The 17915-nt window shown below is 51.6% G+C and overlaps 1 protein-coding gene across 1 annotated transcript in view; it reads right to left on the reverse strand.

Annotated features, from left to right (window-relative positions):
* Positions 1 to 17915, reverse strand: part of LOC144610287 (phosphatidylinositide phosphatase SAC2-like) — a 48964-nt gene that overhangs the window by 9837 nt on the left and 21212 nt on the right. The window contains exons 12-17 of the mRNA XM_078428876.1: positions 17255 to 17375; positions 14854 to 14982; positions 11636 to 11753; positions 7203 to 7404; positions 3378 to 3449; positions 1824 to 1894 (exon numbers count right to left, since the gene is read on the reverse strand). Of these exons, the coding sequence (XP_078285002.1) occupies positions 1824 to 1894; positions 3378 to 3449; positions 7203 to 7404; positions 11636 to 11753; positions 14854 to 14982; positions 17255 to 17375 (713 nt within the window). The remainder of the gene's footprint in view (positions 1 to 1823; positions 1895 to 3377; positions 3450 to 7202; positions 7405 to 11635; positions 11754 to 14853; positions 14983 to 17254; positions 17376 to 17915) is intronic.

Raw genomic sequence — 17915 nt, forward strand, 5'->3', positions numbered from 1 at the left:
TGCATTTTTATGGTATCAACACACATACTGTTCCCCCAAAACACTGATTACACTGCGAGAGGCAGAGCGAACGGTGGGTTTTGCCTACTAAAATGGTGGACGTTACGCTCCTTTGCGTACTACACTTCAGTTTAGGAGATTTCAACGGAGTGGCCCATCTTGTTCCTCTGGTATCTTTGCTCCTAACAAGGTAGATGGAATAGTGTCCCAAATAAAGCCAATGATCCAATTGTCAAAATAGAGGTAGGCACAAAAAGCTGGAGTAACTCAGCGGGTCAGACAGCACCTCTGGAGAGAAGGAATGGGCGACGTTTCAGTTCGAGACCCTTCCTCAGACACAGGAGTCAGGGGAAAGGGAAGCGAGGGAGGTGGACAGTGATGTAGAGGGATACAGGACAAATGAATGAAAGATATAATAATAATAATAATAATAATGCATTACATTTATATAGCGCTTTTCAAACACTCAAAGACGCTTTACATGCCAAAAAAGTCACGATGATAAATGAGGCAGGCCAGTGTTAGCTGTGGGCTAGGTGTGAACTAGTACAGCCAACGAGACTCAGCAAGACGACTTTGAAGCTGGTACGACTTGGGTGGGGGAGGGATGGAGAGAGAGGCATCTCCAAACAGAGATCAGTTTGCAAGTTGATGAAGGCAGAGAACTCAATACTCCAGGGTACAATAGCAGAGAGACAAGCTTAATGGAAGGGCAGCCCTGGAGGACGATAGTAGTGAGGAAGAATCCTAGGTCAGACGATAAGGAAGTCGAATGGATTTGGATGGACATGGGGAAGACCAAGGGGTAGGAAGCAGAAGGGAGTAGTCCAGAGGCCCTCGAAGACTGGCTACACCATTGGAGAGCTATATGTAAGAGGGAGTTAGATGTGGCCCTTGTGGCTAAAGGGATCAGGGGGTATGGAGAGAAGACAGGTACGGGATACTGAGTTGGATAATCAGCCATGATCATATTGAATGGCGGTGCAGTTTCGAAGGGCCGAATGGCCTACTCCTGCATCTATTTTCTATGTTTCTATGTTTCTATTCAGCTGGTGCAAAATATACATCAGGAGCTATTTTTGCTGTTGACATGTATTCCTTGACCTTGGTCAACCTACACCTCACGCTGCCTCGGCAAGTCCAGCTGCATAATCAAGGACGAGTCGCACCCTGGCCACTCCCTCTTCTCCCCTCTCCCATCAGGCAAAAGGTATGGAACTGTGAAAACGCACACCTCCAGATTCAGGGACAGGTTTTTTCCCCGGCTGTTATCAGGCAACTGAATCATCCTACCACAGCCAGAGACGGGGGTGAACTACTATCTACTGGTGACCCTCCGACTATCCTTGATCAGAATTTGCTGGCTTTACCTTGCACTAAACGTTATCCCATTACCATGTATCTATACACTGTAAATGGCTCAATTGTAGTCATGTATTGTCTTTCTGCTGACTGGATGGCACGCGACAAAAGCTTTTCACTGTACCTCGGTACACGTGAGAAAAAACTAAACTGAAACTGAGCAGAACTGAACATTTTCCTTGAGCTGCATCTCTTTTGATGTCTCGTTTTCGCACCTTACCCTTCCTTATCTCTGTGTCTCCCTCTCCCGTGACTCCCAGTCTGAAGAAGGGTCTCGACCCGAGACGTCACCCATTCCTTCCATCCAGAGATGCTGCCCGTCCCGCTGAGTTCCTCCAGCATTTTGTGTCCGTGAACTGAACTGGACTTGGGGTTCCCTGGATTTGGCCACCAGAGCTGAGTTTGCCTCTACTCCCTGACACAGGGCCACAGTCCCCTAATGACAAGAAACTCACACTTACTCATTTCTATTCTTTCCAAGTCTGACAGAACGATGCGCTTTGATTGAGAGACTTTACATCTCGTGTTGATGCTGCAAAGGAAAAATTTGGTCAGAACACACGAGGCTGAAACAAAACAGCTTCCTAGATATATCTGCTTCATAAATTTAAGACTGCAACTGTATTAGTTGCAGATTGCAACTGAGCAATATGCAACTGAACAGATTGTGACCATTCGACCTTATGTTCAAAGTTCATAAGTCATAGGGGACAGAATCAGGCCATTCGGCCCATCGAGCCTACTCTGCCATTCAATCATGGCCGACCTATCTTTCCCTCTCAACCCCATTCTCCTGCCTTCTCCCCGTAACCTTTGACACCCTTACTAATCAAGAACCCGTCCATCTCCGCTTTAATAATGCCCAATGACTTGACCTCCACAGCCATCTGTGGCAATGAATTCCACAGATTCACCACCCTCTGACTAAAGACGTTCCTCCTCATCTCCTTCCTAAAGGTACGTTCTTTTATTTGGAGGCTGTTCCCTCTGGTCCCAGACTCTCCCAGTACTGGAGACATCCTCTTCGCATCCACTCTATCCAGGCCTTTCAAGATTCGGTAAGTTTCAATGATCCTCCCCCCCCCCCCCAAATCCTTCTCACGTTAGCTCTTTGAAAGAGTTTTCCCAAATTATCCCACTTTCCCTCAAATTCAAGAAGCAGAATTAGGCCATTCAGCCCATCAAGTCTATTCCACCATCCAACCATGGCTGATCTATCCCTTTCAACCCCATTCTCCTGCCTTCTCATAACCTCTGACACCCGTACCAATCAAGAGTCTGTCCATCTTTGCCTTAAAAATGTAATTGACTTTCCTCCACAGCCTTCTGTGGTAATGAATTCTACAGATTTCCCTCTTGACCCCTTCCCCCTGTCTTCGCCCCATAATCCTTGACGTCCTTACTAATCAAAACGCTTCTTCATTACTTCCCATTAAGAATGACCTCTTTCCAAATATTTATCCAATTCCCTCATGAACGTGGAAACATAGAAAATAGGTGCTGGAGTAGACCATTTGGCCCTTTGAGCCAGCTAGCTGATCATCCCGAATAAGTACCCCGTTCCTGGCTTCTCCCCATATCCCTTGATTTCTTTAGCCCCAAGAGCTACATCCAACTCTCTCTTGAATACATCCAGTGAATTGGCCTCCACTGCCTTCTGTGGCAGAGAATTCCACAGATTCACAACTCTGTGGGTGAAAAAGTTTTTCCTCATCTCAGTCCGAAATGGCCTACCCCTTATTCTTAAACTGTGACTCCTGGTTCTGGACTCCCCCACCATGGGGAACATTTTTCCTGCATCTAGCCTGTCCAATCCCCTAATAATTTTATGTTTCTATAAGAGCCATTTTTCCTTCTAAATTCCAGGGAATGTAAGCCCAGTCGATCCATTCTTTCATCATATGTCAGACCCCCGCCATCCCGGGAATTAACCTGGTGAAACCTACACTGCACTCCCTCAACGTTCCCGATGGAGACGATTATGAGATTGACTGAGATTCTTCGCAGTTACTCACTGGGCAAAGTAACAAGCTTCATCGGAAAGCAGAAGCAAGACATCCAGATCCTGTTTGGGCAAACCCTTCACCCTGAAACAAAAAATGATCAGCAAGGGCAACAAAACAATGAAGAGATTGGCAGAAAGGCTGTGGAATAGTGTCATGGTGTCAGTCATGTTGTGTGTCATGCTGGTCTCCAATTGGAGGCGTGGGTTCGTATCCCACTTCTGACACCAAGTAGGCCACTGCCACCACCGACCAAAGGGCAGGTGGTCCGCTTACAGACTGACATAGGCCATGACCGTATCGGAGTAATTTATGGAATTGCTTCGGAGCCACGTTCATGCATCCTGCCCATGAACAAGCCAGTTCCTCCTCTGTATAATCCAGATCGTACAAGTTCGCTAGTGGCACTCGCATGCTTTTGCCAGCACGACCTCACGCACTGCACGTTCCACTTACACTAACCCGAATCTCGCAAGCAGCGGTCACTCAAAAGCTAAAGGGGCGTAACTACAAAAGCATGTCACGTAACATGAGTGACACCATTACACTAATCTACAAGGCAGTAAAAAGGTCAGCCTCTCAACTTCTGAAATAAAGGAGGAGAAAATGCTGGTGATATTCGGGAGGTCAGGCAGCATCCGTGGAGAGAGAAACAAGAGTCAACGGCCTTCGACCGAAAAGGTTAGAATACCGGCATTGTTTTAAGTTTCGTTTCCTTTAGAGATATGGCCCTTCGACCCACCGGGTCCGCACCGACCAGCGATCCCCGCACACCAACACTATCCTATACCAGGGTCAAATTTTACATTCACTCCAAGCCAATTAACCTACAAGCCTGTACGTCTGTGGGAGTGTGGGAGGAAAACAAAGTTCTCGGAGAAAACCTACGTAGGTCACGGGGAGAACGTGAATACTCCGCACAGACAGGCTCCCCCAAGCCAGGATCGAACCCGGGTCTCTGGAGTTGTAAGCGCTGTAAGGCAGCAACTCTACCGCTGCGCCACCGTTGCAGAAAAAGGGGAGGGTGTGGAGAGGGTGAATGGAGGTGGTGACATAGAGGGAAAATGGATGACACAGATTGCCATTGGCTCAACGTGGGTGGTGAAGGTATTAAAAGCAACTAATGAGTTCAGTGGAGGTGTAAATAGGGAAGGATGAAGATACAGGGGACAAGATAAATAATAATGCTGCAAAACGCAATCAGGTCAGGTAGCATCGTCTCTGGACTGAGTCATCCATTTTACCTTCTTCTCTGTCCTAGCACAAACATTCCCTTCTCTTTATCCCCACCACTCTTCTCTGTAATTTAAAACATGCCTGCGTTCGAACCTTTAAAATTCTACTGAAAGGTCAGAAACTCGACTCAACTCTCTTTCTCTGTCCACAGTTGCTGCTTGATCTACAATAGTCTGACGGACATGGCTGTATCTGTAGCTATAATTCCAATTCCTCCTTGAGACTTTGGAGACACAGCTTGGAAACAGGCCTTGCAGCCCACCGAGTCCGCGCCGACCGGCGACCTCCCCGCACGCTAGCACACTATCCTACGCACGAGGGACGATTTACAATTGACGAGAAACCAATTCTTACCGAAGCCAATTAACCTACAAACCTGCACGTCTTTGGAGTGTGGGAGGAAACCGGAGCACCCGGAGAAAAACCCCACATGGTCACGGGGAGAAATTACAAACCCCATGCAGACAGCACCCTTAGTCAGGATCGAACCTGCGTCTCTGGTGCAGTAAGGCAGCAACTCTACCCCTGAACCAGTGTGCCACCCCTGTACCAGTCCTGATGTCAACGGGAACTCAGTCTCACTATGAATATTTCACACGGCACAAACTAGCAGCCGTTTTGCTAAAACCCACGAGAGTTCACATGAACTTGTAACATTAGCTTGTGGTAGTTTGTTTAGACATAGGCCGTGGAAACAGGCCCTTTGGCCCATCGGGTCCACACTGACCGCCAACCGCCCGTTCGCACCAGTTCTATGCTATCCCATGTTCTCAGCCGCTCCCAATGCACCAGGGGACGATTCAGAAAGCCAATTAGCCTGCAGACCCGCGAAAATGGAGCCCCCAGGGGAAATCCACGCGATCACGGGGAGAACGTGCAAACTCCACGCAGACAGCACCCGAGGTCAGGATTGAGGTCAGGGTCTCTGGCGCCGTGAGGCAGCGGCTCTACCAACCGTGCCATTCATTTGGCCACCCTCATGTTCACAGGTCACAGTTACGATTCCAAAGCCAACCTCACGTTTTCATCAGGAGACTCATATTCTAAATGAGCTCTGTTAAAAACTATTCGTTTTGGTTCATTGGGAGGCTTTCACCGCAACTCCCAACTCTGAAAATTACATCATAGCACTTTACCTTACCGTGAATACAGCAGTCTTAACTTAACACACTCTCCATAACACCCTGAATCCTTATCCGCTGCTATTTTCAGGCTGCAATTTTATTAATTAATGAGGCGCACAATATCGCATAGAGTCACCGAGAGTCATACAGTGCAGAAGCAGGCCCTTCGGCCCAACTTGCCCATGCCGGCCAACATGTCCCATCTGCACTAGTCCCACCTGCCTGCGTTTGGCCCATATCCCTCTAAACCTGCCCTGCCAATGTACCTGTCTAAATGTTTCTAACACTGTTGCGATAGGACTGGCAAATACTGTATCATATAGAAAGAGCATATTCCCCAATCACTGATATGAAGGAGCATTGTCGTGCAAGACATTTCTAATTTAATGGAAAGCTGTACACGGATGCACTACAATGCTGAGAACTGTATCCTATATTTTGCACTCTGTATCTTCCCCTTTGCTTTACCTGTTGTACTGAAGGATGACTGGATTGTATTCGTGTTTAATGTTATCTGATCGAGACGCAAAATGCTGGAGTAACTCAGCGGGTCAGGCAGCATCTCTGGAGAGAAGGAATGGGCGACGATTCGGGTCGAGACCCGTCTTCTCTCCAGAGATGCTGCCTGTCCCGCTGAGTTACTCCAGCATTTTGTGTCTGTCTTCGGTGTAGGCCAGCACCTGCGCTTCCTTCCTACACGTGTTATCTAATCTGTTTGGAAGGCATGCAAAACAAAGCTCATCCCGAAACGTCGCCCATTCCTTCCCTCCAGAGATGCTGCCTGGCCCGCTGAGTTACTCCAACATTTTGTGTCTCATTCTAAGGCCCCCCACTCGGTCATGGCTGACCACGGGTGATGCATCCTGGTTGTTGGCTGCTTGCTCCAGACCTCGGCTAGAGCAGCGTCGATCAAAGATACTAGAGGAACAAGATGGACCACTCCATTGAAATCGCCCAAACTGAAGTGTAGTACGCAAAGGAGCCATTTTAGTAAGCAAAACCCGCCGTCCGTTATGCCTCTCGCAGTGTAATCAGTGTTTCGGGGGAACAGTGTGTGTGATGATACCATTAAAATGCAGAATAGATCTCATCTATCAATTCGCAGATTGTTGTTATTTTTCTTTTTAAATGTTTCTGCAAGTTTCTGCCGACTAAAATGGCGCCGTGACGTACCACGGTTTTTAGGGTCGAGTGGTCTATCTTGTTCCTCTAGTATCTTTGGCGTCGATGGGCGGTCGGATGCAAGCCTGGGCGATGTCATATGAAGGACAGGCTCTTTCCCAAGCAGCACGTCCCCCCCTCTCCTTTGCGTCTATCTTTGATTTAAACCAGCATCTGCAGTTCCTTCCCCCCCGCTCCACATTGCACCCCCGGTACACGTGTCAATAATAAACCTAAGTCTAATTCTCAACGTAGTATTAAAGCACATACTCATACTGAGTACTAATCGCTTCAAAACAATGAGCGTCTGATAGACCTTGGATTACAGTTAACAAAGAGCCAGCCTCCCAAGAGCTTCTCGGTCACTGGTATCAGGAGTGCACTAAAGGTGGTGATTAAAGCTTCGATCTCCTGCTTCTGTCGTCTCCGCTGCTCCTTAACGAGCAAAACTCTCGCGGGCTTCTGCTTTCCAATCAGCGCATGGAGGTTTATGGTCATCTGCGCCCCGTGCATCAGATCTATGAGCAAATGGAAGACTGCTTGATTACTCTCATCGTCGCAACCGGTCTGGGACAAAGCCAACAAAGAACTGCAGATGCTGGCTTATACCCAAAGATGGACACAAAGTGCTGGAGTAACTCAGCTGGGCAGGCAGCATCTCTGGAGAGAAGGGACTAGGTCAGGACTTTTCCTCAAGCTGAACGTCTATCGGTCTCGGCCCGTCCATGTTCTCCAGAGATGCTGCCTGACCCACTGAGTTACTCCAGCACTCTGTGTCCATCTTTGGTCTGGGAGACCCTGTTGTGTTCCTGTTGAATATTGGGCAGGCAGGCACGTGTTACGTACTGGCGCCACCGTTAATGTTAAGAAATAAAGGTCATTCCCATCTGGCTGTGGTCCTCACCGGTTACCTGCCCATCCTCGGTTCCCTCTATGAAGGCAGTGCTGAACCCTCTCCACAACAGAAGGAGGACAAGGGTAGACTACTTTCTCAATGGGGAGAGCGTTCTCAGAAATCAGAGGTGCAGAGGGACTTGAGAGAGCTGGTGCAAGATTCCAAATGGGTTCATTTGCAGGTTGTGTCGCTGGTATGGAAGGCAATTGCAATTGTTTCAAGCATTCATTTCAAGGGGGCTTGAACATAAAACCAAGACTGAATTTAATCACAAAGTGCTGGAGTAACTCAGCAGGTCAGGCAGCATCTCGGGAGAGAAGGAATGGGTGACGTTTCGGGTCGAGACCCTTCTTCAGACTGATGTCAGGGGGGGAGGGACAAAGGAAGGATATAGGTGGAGACAGGAAGATAGAGGGAGATCTGGGAAGGGGGAGGGGAAGAGAGGGACAGAGGAACTATCTAATGTTGGAGAAGTCGATGTTCATACCGCTAGGCTGCAAACTGCCCAGGCGAAATATGAGGTGCTGTTCCTCCAATTTCCGGTGGGGCCTCCCTATGACACTGGAGGAGGCCCATGACAGAAAGGTCAGACTGGAGGAGGCCTGAAAGACTGAAGCTTTATCGGCCGCAGTTTTGGGCCCCATAACTGAGGAAGGATGTGTTGGTGTTGGAGAGGGTCCAGAGGAGGTTTGCGAGAATGCTCGGGGGATGATTGAGTTAATGTATGAGGACCATTTAACGGTACTGGGCCTGTACTCCCTGGAGATGGAAGGACGAGGGGGGGGGGGATGATCTTATTGAAACTTTCCAAATAGTGAAAGGCTTCGACAGGGAGGACATAGAATGGATGTTTCCAGTCACGGGAGAGTCTAGAACCAAAGGGCACAGCAATCAGAATAGAGATGAGGAGGAATTTCTTTAAACCAGAGGGTGTTGAATCTGTGGAATCCATTGCCACAGACAGCTGTGCAGGCCAAGTAATTGAGTATTTTTTCACGCAGAGATTGGTAGGTTCTTGATTAGTAAGGGCGTCAAGTTATGGGGGAGAAGGCAGGAGAATGGGGTTGAGAGGGAAAGATAGATTAGCCATGATAAAATGGCAGAGTAGACTTGATGGGCTGAATGGCCTAATTTTGCTCCTATCACATGAACATGACACTCCCCTTGCAAAGCCATCTCAGCAACCACCCTGTCACACCCCCACCCCCAGCCCTACTCCCCACCCCCAGCCCCACCCCTGTCCCTACCCCCCACTCCCACTCCCACCCCCACCCCCACTTCCCACCCCAGCCCCAGCCCCACCCCCCACCCCCAGCCCCCACTCCCCTCCCACACCCCCACCCCCACCCCCAGCCCAACCTCCACCCCCACCCCCACTCCCCAGGTTCTTACATGTTTGAAGAAGGACACCCTTATTGTGCCAAAACCCAAGCAATTCGGACACCAAACTGCCTCGCCTCTCTTGACAAGACAACCTCCCCCACTCCCCAGGTTCTTACATGTTTGAAGAAGGACACCCTTATTGTGCCAAACCTCAAGCAATTCGGACACCAAACTGCCTCGCCTCTCTTGACAAGACAACCTTGTCAACCCTGGAATTAGCCTGGTAAACCTCCTCAGGACTGCCTCTAATGCTACTACATCCTTTTCGTGGATAAGTAGAACAAAACTGTGCACAATATACTCTAGGTCACAGAGTCATAGAGTGATACAGCGTGGAAACAGGCCCTTCGGCCCAACTCGCCCACACCGTCCAACAATGTTCCAGCTACCCTAGTCCCACTTGCCTTTCGCTTGGTCCATATCCCTCCAAACCTGTCCTATCCATGTACCTGTCCAACTGTTTCTTAAACAATGGGATAGTCCCTGCCTCAACTACCTCCTCTGGCAGCTTGTTCCATACACCCACCACCCTTTGTGTCAAAAAGCTAACCCTCGGGTTCCTATTAAATCTTTTCCCCTTCACCTTGAACCTATGTCCTTTGGTCCTCGATTCCCCTACTCTGGGCAAAAGACTGTGTGCATCTTCCCAATCTATTCCTCTCATGATTTTGTACACTTCTATAAGATCTCCCCTCATCCTCCTGCGCTCCATGGAATGGAGACCCAGCCTTACTCAACCTCTCCCTGTAGCTCACAGGTCCTCACCAGTTACAAAGCCCAACTCTGTGTACAGCCCGCGCAGATGAACAAGTGCTTGGGGCACCGCCTGTTCTTGTTACGAACAGTTCCTGTCATAACCTGGTAATGGACCTGCACTCCAGGTGTGGCCTCACCAACACCCTGTACTGAAAACAAACCCTCCCTATAGTCACACACCCACACCTGTGTGATAAAGGCCAATCTGCCTTCTGAACAACTTGTCGAACCTGAATGCCAACTCTTGGTGATGCATGCACATCCAGATCCCTCCGAATTTCACTTGAGACTTTACTTTAGAGATGCAGCGTGGAAACAGGCCCGCCGAGCCCACGCCAGCCAGCGATGATCCCGTACACTAGCGCTGTCCTTTACGCTAGGGACGATTTACAATTATTACCGCAGCCAATTAACCCTCAAACCTGTACGTCTTTGGGGCGTGAGAGAAAACCAGAGCCCCCGGAGAAAACCCACGCGGGTCACGGGGAGAAAAGTACAAACTCCGTGCGGGCAGCAGCCGTAGTCTGGACCGAGCCTAGCTGTAAGGCCGCAACTCTACCGCTGTGCCACCGTGCCGCCCTAAATCTGCCGTGTCTCCCTGCCCCATTAGGATAATAACCCCCATTTTTATTCCTCGCACGGAGGTCTATGACCTCACCTTCCACAGCTCTGAGCCCCGACGCAGGGTTTCAACCTGAATCAGCGTTTTCCCACCGGAGGAGGTCTGGATTTTAATTTTTGTGTCTCAAGAGCGGGATTCGAACTCTCATCCTACGGACTTGGAGGTGAGATTTAGACCTGGGACTGGAGATTGGTGCACAGGCATTGTAGTAGGATGTGGTGGTGGGGAGGGGAGGGAGGGGAGGGGGGGGGGGTGTGGTGGGGGTAGAAAGGCGATCAGGTCTATAAGTGATAGGAGCAGAATTAGGCCATTCAGTCCATCAAGTATATTCCGCCATTCAATAGACAATAGGCAATAGGTGCAGGAGTAGGCCATTCGGCCCTTCGAGCCAGCACTGCCATTCAATGTGATCATGGCTGATCATTCTCAATCAGTACCCCGTTCCTGCCTTCTCCCCATACCCCCTGACTCCGCTATCCTTAAGAGCTCTATCCAGCTCTCTCTTGAATGCATTCAGAGAATTGGCTTCCACTGCCTTCTGAGGCAGAGAATTCCACAGATTCACAACTCTCTGACTGAAAAAGTTTTTCCTCATCTCCGTTCTAAGTCCAATCGTAGCTGATTTATCTCTCCCTCTCAAACCCATTCAGCCGTAACCCCTGACGCAGTTACTAATCAAGAACATGTCCATCTCCGCCTTGAAAATATCCGTTGACTTGGCCTCCACAGCCATCTGTGGCAATGCATTCCACAGATTCACCAGCCTCTGGCTAAAGATATTCCTCCTCATCTCCTTCCCAAAGGTCTCCTTTCATGGAAAATAGAATCATTGAGCCAGCACCGCCATTCAATATGATCATGGCAGATCATCCAGAATCAGTACCCCGTTCCTGCCTTCTCCCCGTATCCCTTGAATCCGTCAGCCCCGAGAGCTATATCTAACCCTCTCTTGAATATATCAAGGGTAATGCTGTACAGAGTGCCCCGTGAAGTGGCTCAGCAGGCCCCCCTCAGACCAATGTCTACCCATTGATGTCTGTCCTTGACTAGGAACCCTGGAGATAGGAAGCTTTGGCCTTGCCTGCACACTCACCGATCACAGTCTGTCTGTACGCGTGTCGGAAGTGGTGGAGGTAATATCTGTTGGCCGATCGATAACCGTCCTTCATCGCTCCGGAAAAATTACTCTCGCCAGTTCTAGTGAAGTCACTCTAACCAAAACAAGCAACACATTCAGTCTTAGTACACTGATGCTTTTTGATATTAAACGTAAGAATCAATCACAATCACAATCATACTTTATTAGCCAAGTATGTTTTGCAACATACGAGGAAAGTCATTTGCCATACATTCATAACAATAAAAAGCAACAGGACACGCAGAATACATTTTAACATGAGCGTCCTCCGTATTCCTCACTGTGATGGAAGGCGAAAAACAAGTTCAATCTCCCCCTTCTTTGTCCTCCAGCGGGGGCTCTAACCTTCCGTTGACGGGACGATCTTGACTCCCGTAGCCGGTGGCGAGCCTTCCTCGTCGGGGCGATCAAGCTCCTTCATCGGGGGGGAAATCTCAGCTCCCCCCCCACGCCGGGCGATCTACCCTGGGTCGGGGCCTGTCGAACGTCGTGCGGCTTGGAGCTCCCAAACGGTCTCAACCTGAGACTGCGAGCTCCTTGATGTTAAAGTCCCCAGGCCACGTTGGAGCGTCGATCCCAGGCAAGGAGTCGCTCGTTCAGATGTTAAGTCCACAGCCCCGCGGTGGGGCTCAAAGTCAGTCCCAGGCAAGGCCGCCAGCTCCACCATGTTAGGCCGCAGAGCGACCGGAGATACAATCCGGAAAACAATCGCATCTCCGGCAAGGTAAGAGATCGAAAAAAAAACGTTTCCCCCTCCCCCCCTCCCCACATAAAACAAACCAGAGAACAAACTTTTAAAACTTACCAAAAATAACAAAAAAAGTTTGAAAAGGACAGACAGACTGTAGGCGAGGCAGCCATCGTGCAGCGCCCCCTAAGGAAAACATGGAATCAGTGTGTCCTTTGGTCTCCCATATCCACTCCATCAGTGTGTCCTTTGGTCTCCCATATCCACTCCATTAAGGCAACAGCTGTTCTTTCAGCTCAGCACCACAGCCCTGCACTAAACCTCTTGCTGCCCCTTGACCCTTTAGTATCTGAAACGCTAGGTGTTGGGCTGAACTTGAAGCTGAGCCAAGGGGACAACTCTGGGGGGGCACAGTGGCGCAGCGGGTGGAGCTGCTGCCTCACAGTGCCAGAGACCCTGGTTCGATCCGGACGACCTGACGAAGGCTGTCGACCCGAAACGTCACCGGTTCCTTCTCTCCAGAGATGCTGCCTGTCCCGCTGAGTTGCTCCAACATAATAATAAACTAAACTAAACTAAACTGAGCCTATAAACCTGCACGTCTTTGGAGTGAGGGAGGAAACCGGAGCTCCTGGAGAAAACCCACACAGCTCACGGCACCCTTAGTCAGGATCGAACCCGGGTCTCTGGCGCTGTAAGGCAGCAACTCTACCACTGCGCCACCCTGATTGATAGACTGTGTAAACTCCGTTACCATGCTGTGTCACTGTAAGAGGTATTGCAGGCAGAACGTGGCGCAGCGGTAGAGTTGCTGCCTTATAGCACCAGAGACACGGGTTCGATCCTGACAACGGGTACAGTTTGTACAGAGTTCAGATTTTTTTTTACATTTAGAGATACAGCGCGGAAACAGGCCCTTCGGCCCACCGAGTCCGCGCCGCCCAGCGATCCCCGCACACTAACACTATCCTACACACACTAGGGACAATTTTTTTAAACTTATTACCCAGTCAATTAACCTACAAACCTGTACGTCTTTGGAGTGTGGGAGGAAACCGAAGATCTCAGAGAAAACCCACGCAGGTCACGGGGAGAACGTACAAACTCCGTACACATGGCGCCCGTAGTCGGCATCGAACCTGAGTCTCCGGCGCTGCATTCGCTGTAAGGCAGCAACTCTACCGCTCCGCCACCGTGCCGCCCATTTACAGCGGCCAACTAATCCCTCAACCTGCACTTGGTTTAGTTCAGTTCATACGTTCTCCCCGTGACCTGCGTGGGTTTTTCCTCCGGGTGCTCCGGTTTCCTCCCACTCTCCAGGGACGTGCGGGTTTGCAGGTTAATTGGCTTCGGTAAAAATAGCAAATTGTCCCTAACGTGAAGGATGGTGCTAGTGTGCGGGGATCGCTGGTCGGCGCGGACTCGGTGGGCCGAAGGGCCTGTATCCGCACTGTATCCACACTGTATCCACAATGTATCCGCACTGTATCCACACTGTATCCACAATGTATCCACACTGTATCCACACTGTATCCACACTGTATCCACACTGTATCCACACTGTATCCACACTGTATCCACACTGTATCCACACTGTATCCACACTGTATCCACAATGTATCCACACTGTATCCACACTGTATCCACACTGTATCCACACTGTATCCACACTGTATCCACAATGTATCCACACTGTATCCACACTGTATCCACACTGTATCCACACTGTATCCACAATGTATCCACACTGTATCCACACTGTATCCACACTGTATCCACACTGTATCCACACTGTATCCACAATGTATCCACACTGTATCCACACTGTATCCACACTGTATCCACACTGTATCCACAATGTATCCACACTGTATCCACAATGTATCCACACTGTATCCACACTGTATCCACAATGTATCCACACTGTATCCACACTGTATCCACACTGTATCCACACTGTATCCACAATGTATCCACACTGTATCCACACTGTATCCACACTGTATCCACACTGTATCCACAATGTATCCACACTGTATCCACACTGTATCCACACTGTATCCACACTGTATCCACACTGTATCCACACTGTATCCACACTGTATCCACACTGTATCCACACTGTATCCACACTGTATCCACACTGAATCTCTAAACTAAACTAAAGTGTGCAGGTTGAGGAGTTAATTGAACGAGTGCTTTGTTGTCACATGTGACAAGTCTTGGTGAAATTCCAGGAAAACAAATAGTTGCCACATAGAGGGGGCTCACAAAACTACAAAGTTCCCCCGCGTCAGATTTGTTCTCCCCCTCCCCCTCCCTCACGGTGGTCCCCCCCCCACCCCCCCCCCCCCCCCCCACAGGGTCCTCCCCGAGTGCATGGATGAGGAGCGAAGGCCCGATCAGTGTGAGGATGGTAAGATGGTCGGTGGGGGGCTGGTGTGGTTGGTGAGGTGAGGTCAGGGTGCGGGGGAGGAGGTCCTACCTTCATGGCAGCCGTGCCCGCGTACTGCCTGCTGATGGCGTCGCCGTTGTTCGCCCACATGATCTGGAAGGTCCTGAGACTTTTGTGGGAGAGGCGGCACTGTGGGGGAAGGAGCTTCAGCACCTTCAGCTGGAAGAGAGGGCCCGGGGAAAGAAAATGGAGCTGGGTTACCGTACGCTCTGCACAGCTCGACACTGCTGCGCTGGAAGTCAAGTCAAGTCAATTTTATTTGTATAGCGCATTTAAAAACAACCCACGTTGACAAAAGTGCTGTACATCAGTTCAGGTACTAAGAACGAACGTACAATGGCAGACAAACACAACAGCACATACATAAACAGTTCACAGCGCCCCCTCAGAGGGCCTCAAACGCCGGGGAGTAGAGATAGGTTTTGAGCCTGGACTTAAAGGAGTCGGTGGAGGGGGCAGTTCTGATGGGGAGAGGGATGCTGTTCCACAGTCTAGGAGCTGCAACCGCAAAAGCGAGGTCACCCCTGAGCTTAAGCCTAGACCGCGGGATAGTCAGTAGCCCCAAGTCGGCCGACCTGAGGGCCTGGAGATCGAGTGGTGGGTTAGAAGATTTTTGATATGGGGGGGGTTAAGGGAGAGTTAAATAGAGGTCTTAATGATAGCGGAGTCAGGGGGTATGGGGAGAAGGCAGGAACGGGGTACTGATTGAGAATGATCAGCCATGATCACGGTGAATGGCGGTGCTGGCTCGAAGGGCTGAATGGCCTACTCCTGCACCTATTGTCTATAGGTTCTAGGAGCATGCTGGGTCGAATAGCCATGGAGCTGGTCACAATGAGGGAGGGGAGCAGGGGTAAAAGGTTTAGGTTGGGGGGGAGTGGGAGGATAAAGGGATTCGGATGGAGCGGGAGGAAAGGGGAGGGAGGACGATTTGGTGAGATGCAGGCAATGGACAAAAGGAGGAGCGAGTGAGAGTGAGGGGGGCAAGAGTGGAGAGATGGAGGGGGGGAGAGGAGGAGACCAGGGGCAAGGTGGGATTTGGAAGGGGGGAGGGTGGGGGAGAGGAGGAGACCAGGGGCAAGGTGGGGTTTGGGAGGGGGGGAGGGTGGGGAGAGGAGGAGACCAGGAGCAAGGTGGGATTTGGGAGGGGGGGGAGGGTGGGGGAGAGGAGGAGACCAGGGGCAAGGTGGGGTTTGGGAGGGGGGAGGGTGGGGGAGAGGAGGAGACCAGGGGCAAGGTGGGGAGGGTGGGGGAGAGGAGGAGACCAGGGGCAGGGTGGGGTTTGGGAGGGGGGAGGGTGGGGGAGAGGAGGAGACCAGGGGCAAGGTGGGATTTGGGTGGGGGAAAGGAGGAGACCAGGGGCAAGGTGGGGTTTGGGAGGGGGGAGGGTGGGGGAGAGGAGGAGACCAGGAGCGAGGGGGGAGGGTGGGGGAGAGGAGGAGACCAGGAGCAAGGTGGGGTTTGGGAGAGGGGGGGAGGGTGGGGGAGAGGAGGAGACCAGGGGCAAGGTGGGATTTGGAAGGGGGAGGGTGGGGGAGAGGAGGAGACCAGGGGCAAGGTGGGGTTTGGGAGGGGGGAGGGTGGGGGAGAGGAGGAGACCAGGGGCAAGGTGGGATTTGGGTGGGGGAAAGGAGGAGACCAGGGGCAAGGTGGAGTTTGGGAGGGGGGAGGGTGGGGGAGAGGAGGAGACCAGGAGCGAGGGGGGAGGGTGGGGGAGAGGAGGAGACCAGGAGCAAGGTGGGGTTTGGGAGAGGGGGGGAGGGGGGGGAGAGGAGGAGACCAGGAGCAAGGTGGGATTTGGGAGGGGGGTAGGGGGGGGGGAGAGGAGGAGACCAGGAGCAAAGTGGGATTTGGGAGGGGGAGAGGAGGAGACCAGGGGCAAGGTGGGATTTGGGAGGGGGGGGGGGAGGGTGGGGGAGAGGAGGAGACCAGGAGCAAGGTGGGATTTGGGAGGGGGGGGCGGAGGAGACCAGGGGCAAGGTGGGATTTGGGTGGGGGAGAGGAGGAGACCAGGGGCAAGGTGGGGTTTGGGAGGGGGAGGGTGGGGCAGAGGAGGAGACCAGGGGCAAGGTGGGATTTGGGAGGGGGGGAGGGTGGGGGAGAGGAGGAGACCAGGAGCGAGGGGGGAGGGTGGGGGAGAGGAGGAGACCAGGGGCAAGGTGGGGAGGGTGGGGGAGAGGAGGAGGCCAGGAGCCAGGTGGGGTTTGGGAGGGGGGGGAGGGGGGGGGGGAGAGGAGGAGACCAAGGGCAAGGTGGGATTTGGAAGGGGGGGAGGGTGGGGGAGAGGAGGAGACCAGGAGCGTGGGGGGAGGGTGGGGGAGAGGAGGAGACCAGGGGCAAGGTGGGGAGGGTGGGGGAGAGGAGGAGACCAGGAGCAAGGTGGGGTTTGGGAGGGGGGAGAGCAGTAGGCTGGGGGCAGAGGCGGCTTTACTTGTTGCTCCAGGATGTGGCGGGAGATGGCGGTCTGTACGACGTTGGTGCGGTCCAGGCAGTCCATGCAGTTGGTGCGGAGCACTCCCTCCTGCTCTGTCACCACCACGCCGCTGTTCAAGCTGCAAAACAAAATGGAGGAACGGCGTGCTGGCTGCGAAGAGTAGCTGATTAACGCGGGGGCCGAGACCCGTCTTCAGACCGAGAGCCGGGGAAAGGGAAAGGAGAGATGTCGACAGACAGTCACGTAGCGAGATATAGACCAAGCAAGAAAGTGTACGGTGATAACGGAGACAGGCCGACCATTGTTAGCTGTGGTCTAGGTGAAAACCAGTTACAGACAACGAGACTCAACAAGACGACTTTGAAGCTGGTACAACAACTAGCGTGGGGGAGGGATGGAGAGAGAGGGGATCTGAAGTAAGATCGTAAGTAAGAGAAATCAATATTCATACCACTGGGTTGTAAGCTGCCCGAGCGAAATATGAGGGGCTGTTCCTCCAATTTGTATTTGGCCTCATTCTGACAGTGGAGGAGGCCCAGGACAGAAAGGTGAGTGTCGGAAAGGGAAGGGGAATCAAATTGTTTGGCGACCGGGCTTCAGGGGTTATGGGGCGAAGGCAGGAGATTGGGTTTGGGAGGGAAAGATAGATCAGCCGTGA

This window comes from Rhinoraja longicauda, chromosome 36 (genome assembly GCF_053455715.1).
Source record: "Rhinoraja longicauda isolate Sanriku21f chromosome 36, sRhiLon1.1, whole genome shotgun sequence".
Taxonomy (NCBI): Eukaryota; Metazoa; Chordata; class Chondrichthyes; order Rajiformes; family Arhynchobatidae; genus Rhinoraja; species Rhinoraja longicauda.